General features: G+C 30.0%; 1 protein-coding gene across 2 annotated transcripts in view; it reads left to right on the top strand.

Annotated features, from left to right (window-relative positions):
* Positions 1 to 19222, top strand: part of Eip78C (Ecdysone-induced protein 78C) — a 116635-nt gene that overhangs the window by 27101 nt on the left and 70312 nt on the right. For both annotated transcript variants that reach the window (XM_067265391.1, XM_067265390.1), the window contains exon 2: positions 6714 to 6838. In XM_067265391.1, coding sequence (XP_067121492.1) covers positions 6714 to 6838 — 125 coding nt within the window. The remainder of the gene's footprint in view (positions 1 to 6713; positions 6839 to 19222) is intronic.

The following is a 19222-nucleotide window of genomic DNA, read 5'->3' on the forward strand; positions in this document are numbered from 1 at the left end:
TCATTTAATGTCTTGTTTTTGTTAGCTAGTTCCTTAATTTTGTAGAAATCATTTAAGATAGTCGCTCGCATCATCTCTTTACAGAGAAGTCCTTCCAGCCATTCCAAAAATTTTAATCATTTCGCTATAAACTTCTAGTAATTAAAGAGAAAACATGTTTTCAACCTTGTAAATTAACTAAATTCTTAGGAAAACGAATTTAAACTCTCAAAAACTCTATATTAATCCATCCTCGTTAAAAGTACAGATGTGTAAGTACTATACATTTGTTCTTAGTGCGCATGCTCGAATTTCATAAAAAGCTTCATTTTTAATTATCAGAAATTGATCTATTATTTTCTTTTCTGTGTTCTACTCGGCACGTGTTTCGGCGCATAATTTCTATTGGGCAGAATATAGTAAAAAAAATAGTCAACGTGCCATACAAAATTCAAATCAACTTCTAAAAAGGTACTTATTAATAAGTCAAAGCTCGCATTTCTTGATATTTAGCAGATCTATTTAATTTTTTTCCTTTAAAATTAACTTATATTCTTGAGAATTAATGTTTTATGGCACGTAAAGTATATTATTTTTTCCTTTGTAAATAATAATACGGTAATTTTGTTCAGATAATCAATTCTAAACAATTCTTTGCGTAACATTTATATAATTTTACATTATTTTCTTTACATTATTTGTACATATATAAATATATCTTTCGTAATAGTTAATGAATATCTAAATTTATTAAATTTAAAATTGTATATAATTTATTTATGCGCATTAAAATTATTGCGACATTTGGAAATAATCTTGGTAGAAATAAATGTTATTTTGTTCTTTGTTCTGTGTAATTTCAACCACATGTTAATGCGCAAATTTCTATTTTTAAAATAAATTCTAAAATTATTGTTTACTCCATGTATTAATTAAGCTTTTCATTTAATGATGTAGATCGCGCATCCATATTTATATGGCAGGGCTTAATTAATTTCCAGTAAAAACTTGCTTTTGGTTTTGCATACTCGTTTCTTTTTGACACAATCTAAGACGCACAGATTTATCTTTATATTAATTTTTTAAAAATTAATTTTAAAAAAATTTTAGCAAATTTCATTCCGTTTGCGTGATGTCAAATCACTTTAGAAACATCCCTTCAGCTTTCTCTAATTTCATTTATTTAATAAGTTGTATATTTTCTAATAATTATAATCAATTCGCACGTAATTATCGAGAATATGTCATTAATTAATAATTCATAAATTAACCGGACGCAATGATGAATTATTCAAAATAATCACGAAATGAACGAGACGTCGTTCTTACGTCACGGATTATTCGAGAAGAAAAAGTTCGTCGGTTTCAAACTGCATGTAATGACATAATTCAAAATTTGAAAAAATAATAATAATTTTTTTTTGTTTTTAAGAAATTACAAGAAATGTGATTAAATTAGAAAATGGAATTACTTTCTAGGAAATATCCTTTCATGCAAAACGAAAGAAATATTCATCTCTCATCTGATTTGTAGGAAATTGGGCTAAGGTTATCTAAACGGCATATCAAATGCAATTATTTATCATCTTATAAGGCAATCTGTTGTGTGGCCTGATTTATTGAAATTAATGTGAAAAAATCCAATTTTATAATTTGTGATATTATTTTTTGATCGGAAGAAAAGATTTTCATAATAATCACGTGATGTCTTCAAAGCTTTCACGGTAATCAGTTGACCTCTCATTATTTCATTTATATTTTTTGTTAATTATTGTAAATTGTTATATTATATTTAATTGTGAATATTAAAATATACCACCTGTTTGTAAGTTTTTAAAATAATTTAAAATATTTAAATGTATATTAACCAATAAGAGCAGCGTATTATTCAAATTTTTAAATACTCGCTTGTAATTGGTTATTGCATTTTTTTAAATTTTCAAAATTTTATTTTACTTGTTTTCTTTACTGATTGTTTCGAATTCTTTAAAACAAGCATGAGTTGTATTTAAAATCAAAGAAAACTAATCTATAATCCAGTTCTCAGGTCATTTATTAATAGAAACGGCTGTTTTATTGTTTGTCATGTGATCCGTTTAGGGGATTATAACGTATAGAAGGTTATAAAATTGTTTTTTATAAAAAGTAAAAATACTAGAATGATGTAGATGCCGAAATTTGCAACAATTTCCATCAACAAAAACTGGTTAGTAAGCTAGAGGTCATTTCCCTGACTTCTCTATTTAAATAAAGCTTGTGAAATGTTTACCTTTAGTTATAAAGAGAGAGGGGGAAAAACTTGCTAATGAAACAAGTGGATCGAAGACGGAAGAGACGATCATGTTTATAGTTTTCGAATCACCTTCTTGTATTGTGGCGTGACGAATAACGGCTCTCTTCTCACGTGACCGAACCACATTCGTGTCTCGCGTGACACTTAGAAACAGTTATTTCCGATTGTTCGTCTTGTTTGGGAAGAGGTCAAGTCCATTGATGACTCGATAATGTAAGGAAATAAGACAAGAACGCATAAAAATCATACATGATTAAATTAAAGTTGCAATAATTTAAAATAAAGGAAGATCAATTTATTCCGGTTGTAAAGTGTTTCCCGTCTTTTATAACGAAATTACGTCATATCACCAGATATTTTTACCATAAAAAAATTTCTGAGAAAAACTTTCACCCTGGTTTTTTATAATTTGCCTCTCAGCGAACAAAGGAAAACGTTAGTTGATTAAGCTTTTAAAATTGCGATTTTTTTTCAATTATAACGCGTTAAAACGAAACTCGTTAAAACGGGGTATTGCATCAACACGTATCAACCGGAAGTTAAGAAGTTTAAGAGCTTCGCCCGGTTCCAAAATTGCATTTTTTAAAAGAAAATTGCCTGTCTCATTCTATTCTAGAAGAATGGGATCCTTAAAGAAGTGACAAAATAATTTTGACTTTTAATTAACCTTCAAAAAGCCGTTCTATTCTTCTTCAATGACGAGTGTTTTAAATAGTTCAAGCATTGGCTAAATAGTCAAAGACGAGGGAGGAATAAAGGGTGAGTAAGGAAGAAGAGGCTCCATTGGGTAAGACTATAGGCATGGAGGTCAATGACCCTCTCAAAAGATTCCAGACCGGTCTGTTATATCTCTCATCATTGGAAAGCGAAGAGTCGGGCGACCTTAGCCTTTGACCTGATTTTCTTGTTTCTCTTGGCTTATCTCTAACAGATCGAGTGGAATTCATAATTAATATAAGATACATATTAGCATGTTAATGGGATTAGAGGGGTGGTCAGATAATTACTTCACACCTATCTCGTGACGGATGGTATTTTACTATCGTAATTGATAGAAACCATTGTGTTTTTTGTTATTTATTCTAAGAAATAATTAGATGACTATTTATTTGATTATTTAGGAAATTTCTTAAGCGTATATTTTTAATTTTTATGGTTTACATCCCGCTGTTCGTTCTATAAAGATTAACCACATCCGCATTCAAAATATTCATTAATGACGCGATATAGTATTCTTGGAATTTCGCTCACCGTTTCCTGTATACGTTCTGTGTTATTGAACTTTAAATAAAGTTGTACGTATTATTTTATACGTAAAATTATCATGGTCATCAGAAGAGAAACGTGGTCATTACGAAGAGATGCCCAAATTCCAGTTAAATTAAACTATGTTTTTAAGAATTATTACGGTAAAAATTGTTATTACAAATGCAAAAAGAAAGCCTCTTAATACTTAAAACATCACCTAAAATTATTTAAATAAACAAAATATTGAGCAACTCTTCTACAAAGCATCCTTCCAGATGCAAGATATAAAAAGAGCCTAAAATGTTGAAAAATAAATGATTTAATCTTCGATCGAAGGACATTAAAATTTCATTTTCTTATACATTTCTTTAAAAATGATGCAGTTTTTTAAAATGGTGATCATGCTTATTGCAAGAGGGAAAAGAAGACATTTGCAAGATTGCACGTTCTCAGCATTATTTAGAAATATTTGACTTTTGGGGCAACTCACCTTAGTGGACATCACTCGGGGACTTGTATAAAATCATTTTAAAATTGATACCGAAGATTACGCGACGTGATATTAATGAAATTTTAACTCTTACATAAGTTAAACTCTTATCTGTATGATGTCAACAAGTTTAATATCTTTCCTCTGGATAATTCGTTTTTCATTTGCGTTAAAATACTTTGCTTTAAAACAATAAAATCGTGCCAAGTTTTATATAAAATGCGATCTTCTCGGCCAAAATCTTAAACAAAATTGGCTAAATTTTAAATCAGGAATGCCTTCTACACATTTAATAATGTATGAAAACAACTTATTGGATTAATGTCAATTTCTTCTTTTTGAAGGAGGATAAAGTCAGAAATAATAAACGACGAGGATGAAGTCTGGTTCATGAAAACGTTCCTTTGCTTTATTTTCGTTCGTGTCTAGGAAATTACAAGAAAATTGTCAGTGGTAGCAAGTATAGAATTTGTGGAAATGGGCTCTTAAAAGAGGAATATTAAAAAAAAAAATTACAGGGAAAAAAACCAGTTTCTATTTTAGAGCATATTTGTTTACATAGAAACATAAATCCTTTAAATTCCCGCAAAATAGCCTTTTCGGATAAATTTGGTAACAATAAAACCATTGAAAAAAATAAACTAAGTAAATATGTTTCTAGATAAAAATCTTGAAAAAATCACAATTTATTGGCTGCATTTAATCTTTTTTGTATATATTTATAAATTTGTATAAAATTCATCAAAGAAAAAATCAAATTGGATATAAAATTAAATTTCTTATTTTAAATCAATTAATTTATCACTTCCCCCCCCCTAGAATTTAAAAATACTAGTCGATTATTGGTTGTTCAGCATTTAAATTATCCAATAATCTATTTATTATTTTTTTTAAATTTTTGATCGATTATTGGCTAATTTTATTTGAAATTGTCCAATAGGATTCGTTTAGAGAAAGAAAATTTCTTTCTTTCTATTGATTGGAAGATTCGAATATTTTTAAAATTGAAATAAACGGATTAACGGACTAAGTCTTCTAAATAACACATTTTATCGATTATATTTAATCTTTTATGTATATATTTATAAAATGTAATTTGTATAAAATACAATAAAAATAAAATTAATTTAATTAAGAAATTAAACTATTAATTATAATAATAATAATAGTAATAATAATAATAATAATAATAATTTAAATTTCTTTATTTAAGCACTTCCTAATTAATTACTTTATCGATTTTTATAAAATTTAATAATACCAAATCATTATTGGTTAGTCATTATTTGAATTATTCAATAATCTGTTTTTGTTCTTCTAAAAAATAAAAAAAGTTTGATTAATAGTTAATTTGAATTTGAATTGTCCAATAGAATGTGCTTAATTTTAAATTTTCTGTTTTAATCTTCTGTTGATTGAGAATTTAAATATTTAAATCGGAATTTTTGTAATCAGTTTTATTATTCAAATTCAAATGAATGAATAACGCATTACAATAAGATAAAATTGTAAATTAAAACTAAATTAAATTACTAAATTATTAATAAAATGTATACCTCTTTTAAGTAATTATTACTTAATTAAATAATTATTCTAAAACTTAAAACCTTAATTGATTATTGGTTAATCACTATTTGAATTACCCAATAATCTAGTTTGAAAAATGAAGAAAGAATGATTATTGGCTAATTGTTATTTGAATTATCCAATAGAATCCGTGAATATTTATTGTTTGTTTTAATCTTCATTTGATTGGAAAATTTGAATGTTCGAGTCGTGATTTTTGTTGTCGGTTTCATTTTTTAAATTCAAATAGACCAATTACCATTGTGATCACCAAAACGCCGTTTTTATTGGTCAAATTTGATTTTATTATTGAAAAATTTGGTTAAAAAATAATTGGCCTAAATATTATAAAGTATAATTCTGTTAACTTTTTATACTAGCGCAAAATTTCGTTATAATTATCGAGCGTTATTACGCTATTTTTAAGTGTTTACATAACGACATTTACTTTAATTAATTATGAAAATTAATTAAAATAAAGTATTAATCCCAAAACTGTTATTAATAAAAGGTTTAAGTATAATAACGAATTCAATGCTCTTGTCAAATAAAATTATCATCTTGTCAAAAAGCAATCACATTAGGAAAAAAAATATATAAAGCGTGTCTGTTAGCTACGAATTTTTTTAAAAATCATTTTCCACGTGATCAAGTAGGCCCGGGAGGTATCATATGTAAACTTTATGACTCCGATAAGACACTCGAATGGTTTACATCACGAGAAAGTTAAAAGAAAAGGGGGAGAAATGTGTGTGAAGTCAATTGTTAGCTAAAAATCGTGGAGTTGAGGAAGGTGATCGATCGAAAATCACGTGACATTCAGTTTAACTAAACAAGAGTTGTAATTAAAGTTCTGTCGAACATAAACAGATTAACTATTACTCAGCTAATGAACACGATCCCGAGAGAGAATGTTTATCAAGCTGGAGACTTATTGCAATAAACTGAATAAAGGAACAGAACACATCTAATGAGTACTGCAGAGACTAAGAGACATATTAGTATATAAACACGATAATAGCTACTTTGAAGCATTACCATAATTACAAAATTAGACACGCTTGTAAAATATATCTTTAAACAAAAAGATATTTATAGATATATATTGATTTCTTTTTTCAATTTTATTTTTTCTAGATCAAAATTTTGCTCCAGCCGATTCTAACAGTACAACTCCAACTAAATCGTTTGTTCCATGTAAAGTTTGCGGGGATAAAGCTTCCGGTTATCATTATGGTGTGACTTCTTGTGAGGGCTGCAAGGTGAGTAAAAAATTCTTCCAGAAATTGTCCACTGTAAAACATTAATTCGGTACGTGATTGTAGCAGATAATGGGAAAAATTCTCAGTTTTGTAGTTGTATCATTTCTTAACATTGCTATTCAGTGGTGCGGAAAAAAGAACGATCACGATAAGATCGGTCAATAATAATGGGGGAGTAGTGTAAGCAATTAACCTTTATTATATAATTAATGTTTACATATCTATATAAACAGAAGAATCGCGAGGAAGCAAGCTTTCTGCTTCTGTGCCGCTACTTGTTATGCTACTATACAAACAATGATAAAAGTTTAATAATTAATTATCGAAATTTATTTTGTAAGCACACTTTCTCTACTACTTTTGATAATTGTGAGAGTAGGCCACGGCTTTTTTCTCTTACGTCCGCTCCGAAGGAGATATAGGTCGACATAAAAGCAAACATAACAAAAAAATCAAATACAGTATTATTATAATGTACTGTACTTTGCAGGATGGACATTGGTACAAATGACTGCTCCATTTTATTTTCGGCTCGAATATACGCCAATTATTGTAGGATATTTTAGATGTTCTTGGAATATTTTTATTATTTTGAACTGATTTTTTAATTCCATTACTTTTTTGCAATGATATAGAATTGAAACGACGTTTGCGACTACTAAATCGAGTGTCGCCATCTGGTTTCCAGAAATTGTATCTGAGAAAACACTTGATAAATCGATACGTTGAAGTATTTTTTTGATTTACGAAATTGTTATTTTTGAGTTAATATCCGTTTAAATTATAAAATTATAAGATGTTGGAAAAGCAATCTTTTTTCCATTAATGAAGTAAAAGCTTCATTGATACAAACAATGGATCATTTCTTTATATCTGTCTAAACAAGACAGCATCTGTTATAAATGGAGGAAACGAGGTTATTCTCCCAAACCCAGTTATCATTCAGATCAAAGAGACGTTGTTTTTACACAATAACTAGTTCTGAATCCCGACCGTTCTCATTTTATAACATTGAATCCATATTATCCATTGTTTGACTTATATTATGACATTTCTATAAAATTTTCCTTACAAATGACTAAACTTATGTAAAAACCTATTGAGATTTTACAACGTAATATAAATTTCCGTAAAGTTTGCGTTATTTTAAGTATCAACAATTATTATCCGAGTATTAAATTTATTAACACCCTACGCAGCTTCGTCCAAGAATCGATAAATGGACGGTCCGGATGAGTGCTGCCATCTGTCGGTGGCCGTCGGAGTTTACGTGGTTTATGAGTATTGTAATTATTACAAAATTAACATGATATTAAATCAATTTGAAGAAAATTGCGTGTTGCAATATATCAAAATACGTCTGGATATTTAATAAAATAAATGTCGAAATGAGGCCAATCGAAAAAAATTTCGCTTATTTTCTTCCATTAAAATAGATGGCATATTTAGCAATGACTGGCCTCTTTCTCTTCTTGTATATAACTTTAAATTTAGCCAAATGATGACAATGTTTGTATTGTTTTGCAACATTTTTCGAAAATGTTAGAGAAATCCTTCTATTTTCAAAATATTGGTATTTTTAGATATCTAAAGCATTATCATTTGGAAAATGGTCGTAAATGATATATACAATAATAAATCATCATCAAATATCAAATGAAAAGGTTACACACACAAAAATCTAATTTGTAATCATAAAAAACAGTTTTTTTCAATTGCGCAACCGTAATTGGTTTAATTTAAAAATATTTAAAACATCGACCAATCAATTGATACCTATTAAAACATTCGAATAGTTACGATTTTAGTTCTTCATTGGTTAGATTTTTAAAATAATTTAAATAAATCGACAAATGGCTCTCTCTCTCTCTCTCTCTACTTTAATCTAATCAATGTTTTTAAATGTGAAACATGTCGACGAATTCTATTGGTTATATGGGTATACGATTTTAAAATTTACCAATTACGAATAAAGAATGTAATTTTTGTAAATATTTTCCATTTAATCGAATTTTTAAAATATTCAAATGAAGAAACATCATAAAATGAGAATTAAATGGTCCAGAAAAACGTAATTCTTTTAAGAAATAAAACAAAGGAAAAAAGAGAAATTAAGCGATATTGATCAGCCATCTTGCACTTGACATTATGCCATACAAAATTATATAGGATAGTAAAAGTGTGTGCTTAAATTTAATCGGTAGATAAATAAATTAATTAATTTAATGCATAGAATCCTAAATAAGAAAGAAAAGAAAAAAAAGATATTTTCGCAATATTAAACTTTTCTCGAGGCAGAACTCTATAAGTTGTGATAAAATATTGCAACTTCACTGCCAAGACGTTTTACTTTGATGGAATTTCATCCAGCTGACAGATATATTGCCATTTGATTTCATAAAAATGGAATAAAAAGAGATGACTAAACAATTTTTACTATACGAGAAAGGAAAAAAACTGTTACACAGATCGTGTTTCTCCATCCAGACTGCAAGAAAAAAATAATTAGGATAGTTTTTTTGTCCTTTCAACAGCTTACATTACTCTAAATGAATCTAATTAAATAATTTCAAAGAATTTATTGTTGTATGAACTTTTAAAAAGTTGAACAAACTGATTATTAATGCCCTTTTCCTGTTTGAATTTTGAAAATTGCGTAATGCTTGCTATTGGTTGATTTAATTTCAAAATCATCCAATTGAATGGATGGAAATTTTTTAAAAAACGTTTTCGTTGTATTATTGGTTGATTTAAATATTTAAATATATATAAACTTTGAGTTGAATTTTATTAAAAGTATTGTTCATAAATGTAAAAAGAAACTGATTTAATTAACATTCGTTTCAAGAATATTAATAGCAAAATAGTATCGAACAGTCAAATAATGAAAGAATATAATGTTACAAACCTCCTTAAAAGCAAATTTTATGTAGTAGAAGTAGCATATAACTATTTTATTGTGGCTATCATTCTATTTTCTCTTTTGGGTCGATCTTATGGCGATCGATATAATATTATATCTCTCGCTTTTTTTTTATTATGTTATTTCTATTATCGACACCAGATGGTGCCATAGATTCTTAACAGTAAATATTTTCATTTAGCTGGAACTGAAGTAAAATATTTTAACTTAAAATTAACTTAATTTATAAAATAAATAAACCATTATTTTATATAAAAATTTTACTAAAATAATAAATATACACGTATAATTTTAAAGACGTTATTACAATGTTACTTACTAGAAGTGTTAGCAGCGTACTCGCTGTGCTGCCATCTATTGACTTTTTAAAAATAATTTAAAATTTGAATTTTTTAAAATTAATTAATTAATTATTTTTTTTATCAAACTGATTACATTGGAATTCTTTAATATACTGAAATTTTTTTAAAAAATTTAATTTTAAAATTTGATACTAATTTTAAGTGGTGCCATCTAGTAGCGGGTGTACAAAATTTTAATTGTAATTTTGGATTTCGTGATATACAATTAAAGTTTGGGTGTCATCTTTAAACTTTGGGCACGACTCCATCAACTGATTTGAAAATGGTAAAAGTTCACATAAACCAAATATGGATTTCAGTTTATAAACAGGAAAAACAAGGAATAAATCATCCGTGACATGGAAATAAATATTCATGAATAAATTGTTTTTCAATTGTTTGATGTGGTGGTTTTTATAGATTTACAGCGATTTGAAGATAAAAATATTCAAAGTTAAAGAAGAATTTAGTAAAACCTGATTATATAAAGTCCAGGAACTGGAAGGATGGAAAAAAATATGGCTGACAACGTGGAAATGTGATATGTGGCAAGAGGGAGGTTAAGGAAAAAAATGTACTTTGATGAGCAACCAATGGCATTTATATATTTTGATAGAATTTTACAGAAAAAAATAGACAGAAAAACTTTATAAATAAAAGTAGAAAATCTAATAATTCAGATGAGCTGCAGTGACAAACTATAAAATTAGATTACAGATACGTTCTATAAAATATTTATTTTAGAAGCCCTCAAGGTGTAAACAGTAGCTTGAAACTATTGTTAGATATACAGCTGTAAAAGGAAAAATAATTAAATTTTCTAGTGGATATCGATCAAAAGAATTGTAGCTTTAGCTCATGTTTAAAGAAAGGAGGACGTAGTAGAAACATTAAATTCTCTTCTAGTATTATTGATTTTATATAGAAGCTTACATAAGAAAAATATTCAAGCTTGTCCTTTCTCAACGATAACTTCTACCTTAATGTATACGATCGAAAGCAACGTTTATCAGCAAGGTTTGCTTAAGGTTAAAGCCACGGATCCTCCCTAAATCTTTTTCATTTTGCAACTAGACAATACATCACGCAGTAGATAGGAAATACGGGTTAGGCTATAGGCCATCCCCGTTGCTATTATGTATAAAATTCTTCAGGACAAAAAAATATATTCAGACAATCTGAAAGAGAGTAAAATTAAAGGGCATCAAAGTTTTTAAGTAATTGGGACATGGGAGTTCGCTATCGGATCATATAAATTAAAAAGAACCCACGCATCCGGACTGGAGAGCAGTCGAAGAGACACGTCTGCCATATAAAATACCTTAGCAAGAAAATTGAAGGGTTGGTTTATAAAAGTGTAATTAGACCAAGTTGGAGATAGGGAATAGGAAGAAGAAGGGGAAACGAGTCATGCGTGTAAACAGAACAGGATGTATAGATGGATGCGGAGGAAGACTATAGAAAGACTGTGTCAGATATTTAAAAAAAAATAAAGAAAAAAAGTAGAGACAGGTGAAAGTGGCCTCGATGGCAGAAAAAGTGAGAGAATGGTAGCCTGCGGAGTGAAACCAGATCTCAAAGAAGTGAAGAAAGTAGATAAGAAAAGCGGATCTATCCCAGCCATTCGGGGGAGAACTTATCTCACGACTAAAATAGTAGGCTTTAAGTTATTTTTATACTCTTTAGAATTTAAAAAAACAAAATCAAATTTGACTCGAGAAAATAAATATTTTTAATGTTTATTTATAAAAAAGAATGATGTAAAGGTTAATGGAATATTCATATTTCTTAAGTCTTTTAAGTTTCATAAACAAATCATTGCTTTTGTTGTTCTGGTTACAAAGAAATTTGTTGCTTATCTCTCGGTGCAAATTCACACTTTCCACTAAAACAATAAACAACTTTACCAGTCCAACTGGCATTTTCTCTTTGTGGTGGGTGATTTGTGCGTAGGAGTTGATAACCAAACCACATCCTTATAAACTAGATTTTTTTCTCTCTCTCTCAACTGGAATAAAGTCTGAATTTCGTTAAAGTCTGAACAAAAAATTGTTTTAAAATGTTTTTAATACATTTTATTCAATGATAAATCTTATATTCTACTTGTAAAATATGTTAAAATGCTTAAAAGTAATCAATAACGGCGAAATCGATTAGTTTTACGTAAGCCAATAACACGAGATGATTCAAAATTTTAAAATTTTAAATTATTCTATCTTATTCGTTTGTCCGAAATTCAGTTATCTGTTCATTGATCTTCATTGGTTAATTCAAATTTAAATTGACCAATACTGTCGACGAAAATTTGAAAAAAAATGGCTTTTAAAATTAAAAATCCATTTAATTTATTGAGAAACTTTTCAAACGTATTTTTAACACTTAAAGACTAATTCTGGATTAATTTACCGACAAATTTCTCAACAGAATGTTTTTATTTTTTAAATTTAATGCAAATTAACAGGACAATATGTTTTATGATAAAAAAGGAGGGCAGATAAAGCTAATTTGAATAAATTTCAAAATAATCAAGAACAAAAGAAAAAGAATTAAGGTTAATTCCGTTTTTCCCCTTCTAATTGAGATTAAATTTAATTAATATATATTTTTTTATTCGAAGTTTTGACATGGATCCATGGAAATCTATTTTAACGCTGACAGTTGATGAATAACTAATTGAATTATTGCTTGTCGTAATAAAGATGTAAACATATTCATTTATTCTGCCGTTGCTGTTTAATGAATGACACGTTTGATTTTTTTCTGAATAAGCAATTATCGAGTTAAAGCTGCATGCACATGCTGTCACTCAACGACGATTTTAACTATGCTAAACTGACGGACAGTTTATTAATTAAACCTAATTTAAAGTTTTTTTCGGAATTTTTTAAATTAATAATTACGATTTACACCACTTTTTTATCAAGTAATCTTCGGTTTTAATTATTAAAATCGTTTAAAACTTCTATATCGACCTCCATTGGTCAATTTGAAATTCAAATGAACGAATCCAGTTCGAGGAAAATCGATTAATTGATTTGAAGCACTTTAATTGGGTTACCAATTAAAGTGCTTCAAATCAATTAATCAGTTTTCAGTTTAAAAATTTTAAAACAGTTTAAACTTATACAAATATATCCGGGTAGCGTAACTGGCAACGCGTCCGCACGGTAAGCGGGAGTAGCGGGTTCGAGTTCCGCTTCGGGCCGATTCTTTTCTTCCAGTTTAATGTAAATTAATTAATTAAATGTTATAATTATTCATTTCAATAAGAGGTGACGCTTAACTCTAGTGCCAAATTTATTTCTAATCTATAATCATATATCCAAAATTTAACCCGATCATTTATGGCAGTTGTTGGTGTATCCGTTTAAACTTTCTGAATTCGATCTTCATTGGCCAATTGAAAATTAAATGAATCAATGTAATTCGAAAAAAATATAATTAAGATTAAATTTATTAATTTTAAAAAACCTGTTTTGCACATGTTTCAAATTCGATTTAAAATAAAATGTTTCTTTATTAATCTAGCATTAAATATTGTAAGTGAGAATTTATATTTATAAAGTCTATTTACACGCAAAAATTTTTAAAATGTTATCCTCAATATAAAACAGGTTAAACGATGATAAATGATTTAGTAATATTTTATTTTTCAATTTTTTTTTTTTTTTTTTTTTTTTTAAGAAAAATACAATTTCCTAATATAGAAAACACCGTTTAGCAATGTGTAAATTGTGAAATTTATTGTTTTAGATAAAATATAGTTTTATATTTTTATTTTATTTTATTTTTTTTACATAAAATTGGAACGGAATGGCACTGTACCTTTAATGCTTAAAATACAGCCAAACCTGTAAACAACGGCCACCGACGAATACATAAAATGGCTGTTGTTTGCAAGTTATTTTGTTTTTATTCCAAAAAGGAACGTCCCCGGAAAAAATGGCCGCCATTTAGAAGTTTGGGTATTGGGGAATTTTTGAAAAATTGCTTCGAATTCCTCAAATTTAAAGCATTTAATGCGATTTTATCGATCCAAATTCTTGATTTTACTAAAATTTTCACTTTATTCAGGTTCTACCCGTGACTATTTGTTGTTATTCTATATTTAAATCTATGTTTTCCACAATAAATGTACTAGTTTAGTTTAGTTTCGTATACTTTGATACATTAAATATAAAGTTTTTTTGACTTTTTAAAATATACAAAATAAATCGTATTTATTTGAAAAATTTATAGTAAAATTCTGTCAGAAATTATATTTTTTTAAGTCAATAATTAATTATAGCCTATATTTTTTAAAAGTACATCAAAAACATCATGCATATATACAGATTTAATAATACTTTCATGGTACAGTTATCGATGTTTATATCCGTCATGAACCATCCCTAGATACTCATTTGAAGAGTGTTAAGTAGATTCAAATTCATGTTAAAATTGATTTGAATTCATTTATTATACCTTCTGTTGTAGCTACAAGTTCTCTAATTAAGAATTGAGCTGACTCTAGTAGGATTAACCATTATAAATGAATGATATCCGCCCAAATTATTTATGAAAAATCTCATGGGTCTAGCTAGATAGGAACACGATACTGCTTCATTCGATATGAGGATCAATCCAAGTACTTATTTCTGGCGTAATACAGGGTCGATATAAGATGTATAGCACCCTTCTGTTGAACAGAATTTAGCACCCCTCCGCAGTATGGATTTAATGTTGTATATTGTTATATGATATAGACCTAAGTAAATATAAACTTAGCATCTGCAGCAAATTTATATGCATTTAGTATCATAACTTTAGTATTTTCATAATTTTTTGTAATTTTGGGCTTTCTTTGGGCCCCTCGTTAGTGGGCGCACTCTTTATTACGTGACGTGACGTGAGTTATACATGGGCTAAACAAACTAATGCTTTAGAACCTCACACTACGAAGTTATAATTTAGGGCCTTTTAAATTTATTATTGTTTGGTGAAGGGCCTCTTACATAAACCTGGAGCCCTAAAGTGGACTGGATGAATCCAAATTTATAAATCTTTCTAGAGTCAGATTTTAAGAGGTCCACGTAAAGTACAAAACAGTCCCTCATGGTTCTCAGAACCATGAGGAACTGTTCTGAAGAACCATGAGGAACTGTTTTTCCTACAGAACTCAACCAAATGTACAGTACAGTAGTATTTTTTCCATGAGACTATCGTGTCGAGCATTTTTATTATTCACTTTGAAGAATCTACATTTGTTTACGTAATTTTTACGCAGCTAAATAGGATATCCTGTTATTCCCTTCAATATAAAGCTCTCCTATTCTGGTTATCTCCTATAATCTATATAAACGGAAATTCTGCATAGATACAGTCTGTAGCCTACAGATAAACACATTAATTTCGCTATCACTAGATTGGTGGCAACTGGAAATATTTTCGCGTAACCAGCAGGAGGGCCGTGTCCTTTCGAACCGAAAGTGATCCACATGAGTAAGATCGCTTCTCGGAGAGATAAGAAAGTTAAAAAGGGGTATAGGTATGTACTAGAATAAATGATAAGTCTTTATAGAATGTAACTTGTAATCATCTAGTTTTATGCAAATTATGAGGAGCAATATTGTTTTACAGCAGGAGGACCGCCTCCATTCTAACTGAAACCGATCCCTCACTTGTAAGAAAGGTAAAGGAGCTAAAAGGTGGCATGGGCATGCAATAGAACGGCTGATAAATCTTTAAATCATAAAGAGAACAAAGTAATTACGTTGCTTGTAATCACCTAGATTATGCAAATTGAGCGCATCTACAAGAGTTTAGGGAAGTTAAGGCTTTAAGGAAATAATTTATTATGGAAAAAATAAGTTTTACAATATCGATTTAACCGATTATAAATTGTTATATAGGTTCAGTATATTTTTATGCCTACCTGTATACTATAACTGTATATATTATATGTGAATGACCCGATAGGAATTATAAAACAATAAATATAAATAGACTGGACAAGGAGGTTTTATCTCGTGTAATTTGTAAAATTATGCGTTATGCCAATAAGGTTCAAAACCTGGATGACTTTGTAGAATGAGTTCAGTGTATGGATTTATTTTAAGTTAATTATTTTCACTCCAAAACTATTATAGTTACAAGAACAATCGATAGGGGGTGCATTTTATTTTTAGCTTTTCCTATTTATAAAATATAGTATAAAGTGTTTTCTAATATGGAATTCCGCCATATTAGTGACTAACTTGTTAACGCTGCATAAACCAGCTGCGAGCAGTAAATAGGTTATAACAGATCTTTTGTTTATGGACCATATGTGCCTACTCATAACTGCCGACTCTCATAATTGCTCTAGACATCTTGCTCACAATTAATCCTCTCTGTATTTGTTTTTGTAATAACCTACTGGCCCAAATTATGGCCCGAGTTATTAGCTAAGTAAATCACTTTGCCCGTTCTTTCTCACATATTTGCTCGATAAACAAATTGCTTATTGTTTTGTCAACAAACAATTTCGCTTCCGCTTAATTGCTGCACTGCACAACCTTTAGTCGATTCTGTGGAAATAGTAGAGGAGGTCATCGATCGTTCGGATCATTTTTAGCATGTTTGTTCCCATATTTTTCTGTTCAAAAGCCTTAATTTGCGCCATTTTATAAGGAAATTTGTCATTTGTTATCTCGTGTTAATGGGAAATGTTATCGTTTCCTCCCTAGTTTTTGTGGAAAATATTCTTTTTGTGTGTGTCTAAATTTAAATTATGGAAATGGCCAGGAAAGAGAAACTGAATTTGGTAGAAAAAACTTTATCCGAATCAGATTTGGTACTCGTAAGGGATTAGTGGAAGCCGCCATTTTCACTACACTGGTCTTAATAACGGTCATTTGTCTTGTGCTATTTTGTGGCAAACATATCACTTTTTAATCTCAGGTGAGATCTTATAAATGGCGAAAAGCGTGAGACGAGAGAGAAACGTCAAAAAATTCACCCAAAACACGATATTCTTTTGTACTCTACAGGAAACATCCCCCCCTTTATTTCTCGTAGGAGGACGATTATCTGGACCAAATGTATACACTGACGTGTATTTTTATAGGGGGATATTTTCTGCCTAACAACTTTTTCCAACATTTGCACTTTAGGAGGAAAAGTAAAATAGGTCAACAACACACAGGGCCATCTGGTACTAATTTTAAAACACGTAATGGCACTCGACGCTCGAATACACCTGTGAGAGCCTTTTGCAAATTTGCTCGGTAAATCTTTATCTTATTTTTTGAATTTATGTAGTTTTGTTATAAGTTAGTGTAATTTTTAAGGGGGTAAAACGTCCATTTTAGTACCCGACGTCGTTACTAGATGACTCTACCGGTCCAGGACCCCCTATTTTCCTCTTGTTGCACCGGTTAAACGCTCTGTCCTATTTCTCTTTCTCTAGTTATGAACTAATTTTGTAAGGAGGAAAAATAGAGCGTTCAGAAAAAGGAAAATTTCATTTTCTGTTCGGAGTCGAACGATTTCTCAGCTGCAAAGTGGTTTATGATCTTGCAACTGGTGTATTGTTTATGTGTGAAACGATTTTCGGAGCCTTTCTATACTCGTAAGTACCAAAAGAGTTAATTATGTTTTAGTCGTGTTGGGCTATTGTCTGGCTTTATAAAAACCGAATGCTTCTAATTAAACTTAGTTTTGCCATAAGTCGCAATTATGTCAGATGCGTTCCTCCTATCATTGTTCTAACTGTCCATTTTGATTAGTTGCAATAGAGGCTATTGTCGGCTATTCTGTAGGTTGTTCGCTTTAATAATTAACTAACAATGTAGTTCTAGATGTGTTTCGAAAATTGTGTAAACTAGGTTTTAAAAGTTTATGGGGGTTGAAGTACTAAATAGCACTATGCGTGGATAAACGGCGCTTATCTTACCCCCTTTTTCACGCTGCTGTGAGTCGGAAGACCCATCTACAACGTCAATTTTTTTTTTTTTTGAGTTCCTCAAATTACGGATTCCTTTTTTATGGATACGGTAAAATGATAACGGAAACGTTTTGTTACGTTTATATTAGTTATAGAAATGGTGCAGAAATCCGACAATAATAAAATATATACGGTACAGTATCGGTATCCGAAGCGAAAGAACTATTTTCCTGCTCGGAACGAGCGTAAACAACCGCTAAGACAGGATGTTCCTGTAGGTGACAAGTGGAAAACGTCAATACTTTCGGAATACGAAGAAAAATCCCATTTCCTCCAACACGGGGTCGTTGACCTGGTAGCAGCTAGGCTACGACGGCGCACTTCAGTCTGCTTCTCCTCATCCCAGTCAACGGAGCGAGGTCATGCACGGAGTTGACCTCTGACCCGAGTCTGCTATACACGCCTTGTCATTCTTTATGTCCGTTATCGGATGATATTCAGACTGCGACTGCACTCTTCACGCATGGCCACATTCAACCGTTGCTAATTTCTGTAATCCTACAGCAGGATGCTGTCGATTCGATGATTGACCCTACTGAAACCACCGTCTTTTTTATTAAAAATATATAACATTATGTGTTTATATTTCGAATAAAACCGAGTAACCAAACAATGTATCTGGTATCGTACTTTGCCTTATTTACAATATGTCACTTCGGTAGGTTCAAAGTCTTGAAACTGATAGTTAAAAGAGGCCTTGATGGTAAAAACCGTTGCGAGCTGACGTCATCGAAACCAGATTTCCAGGAGGAGTGAACCATGACCGCTTTTCACTTCTCTGCAGTTTTGTACTAACAGAATCTAGGTTAATGACAAGTCCAGAGGAGAACGTTCTAAAGACTCTCATGTCGTTGACTTCCTCGTTCGGTTCGGGACACCTGGCCCCTTTCACATCAATAGTCATACATCGGTAAAAGTTATACCCAGAGGTTAAAGCTCTATCTTATATCCCAAGACCCATCTTTGGGATATTCTCTAACTTTAAACGAAATCCTCCTGAAGTCCCAATACTTGAAAGTGAAGTCTTCCGGATACAACTCGGATCTAGTTGCAGAAACGGGTTCTAGAGGATCAAACCGAATTAGACCTGGGACTAATTACGAGTTTTTGGTGTTTACAACAATAGTTTATAATGGCCAGTTGCTCCGTGGCAC

Source organism: Centruroides vittatus, unplaced genomic scaffold (genome assembly GCF_030686945.1).
Source record: "Centruroides vittatus isolate TY-2023 unplaced genomic scaffold, ASM3068694v2 contig_221, whole genome shotgun sequence".
NCBI classification, from domain to species: domain Eukaryota; kingdom Metazoa; phylum Arthropoda; class Arachnida; order Scorpiones; family Buthidae; genus Centruroides; species Centruroides vittatus.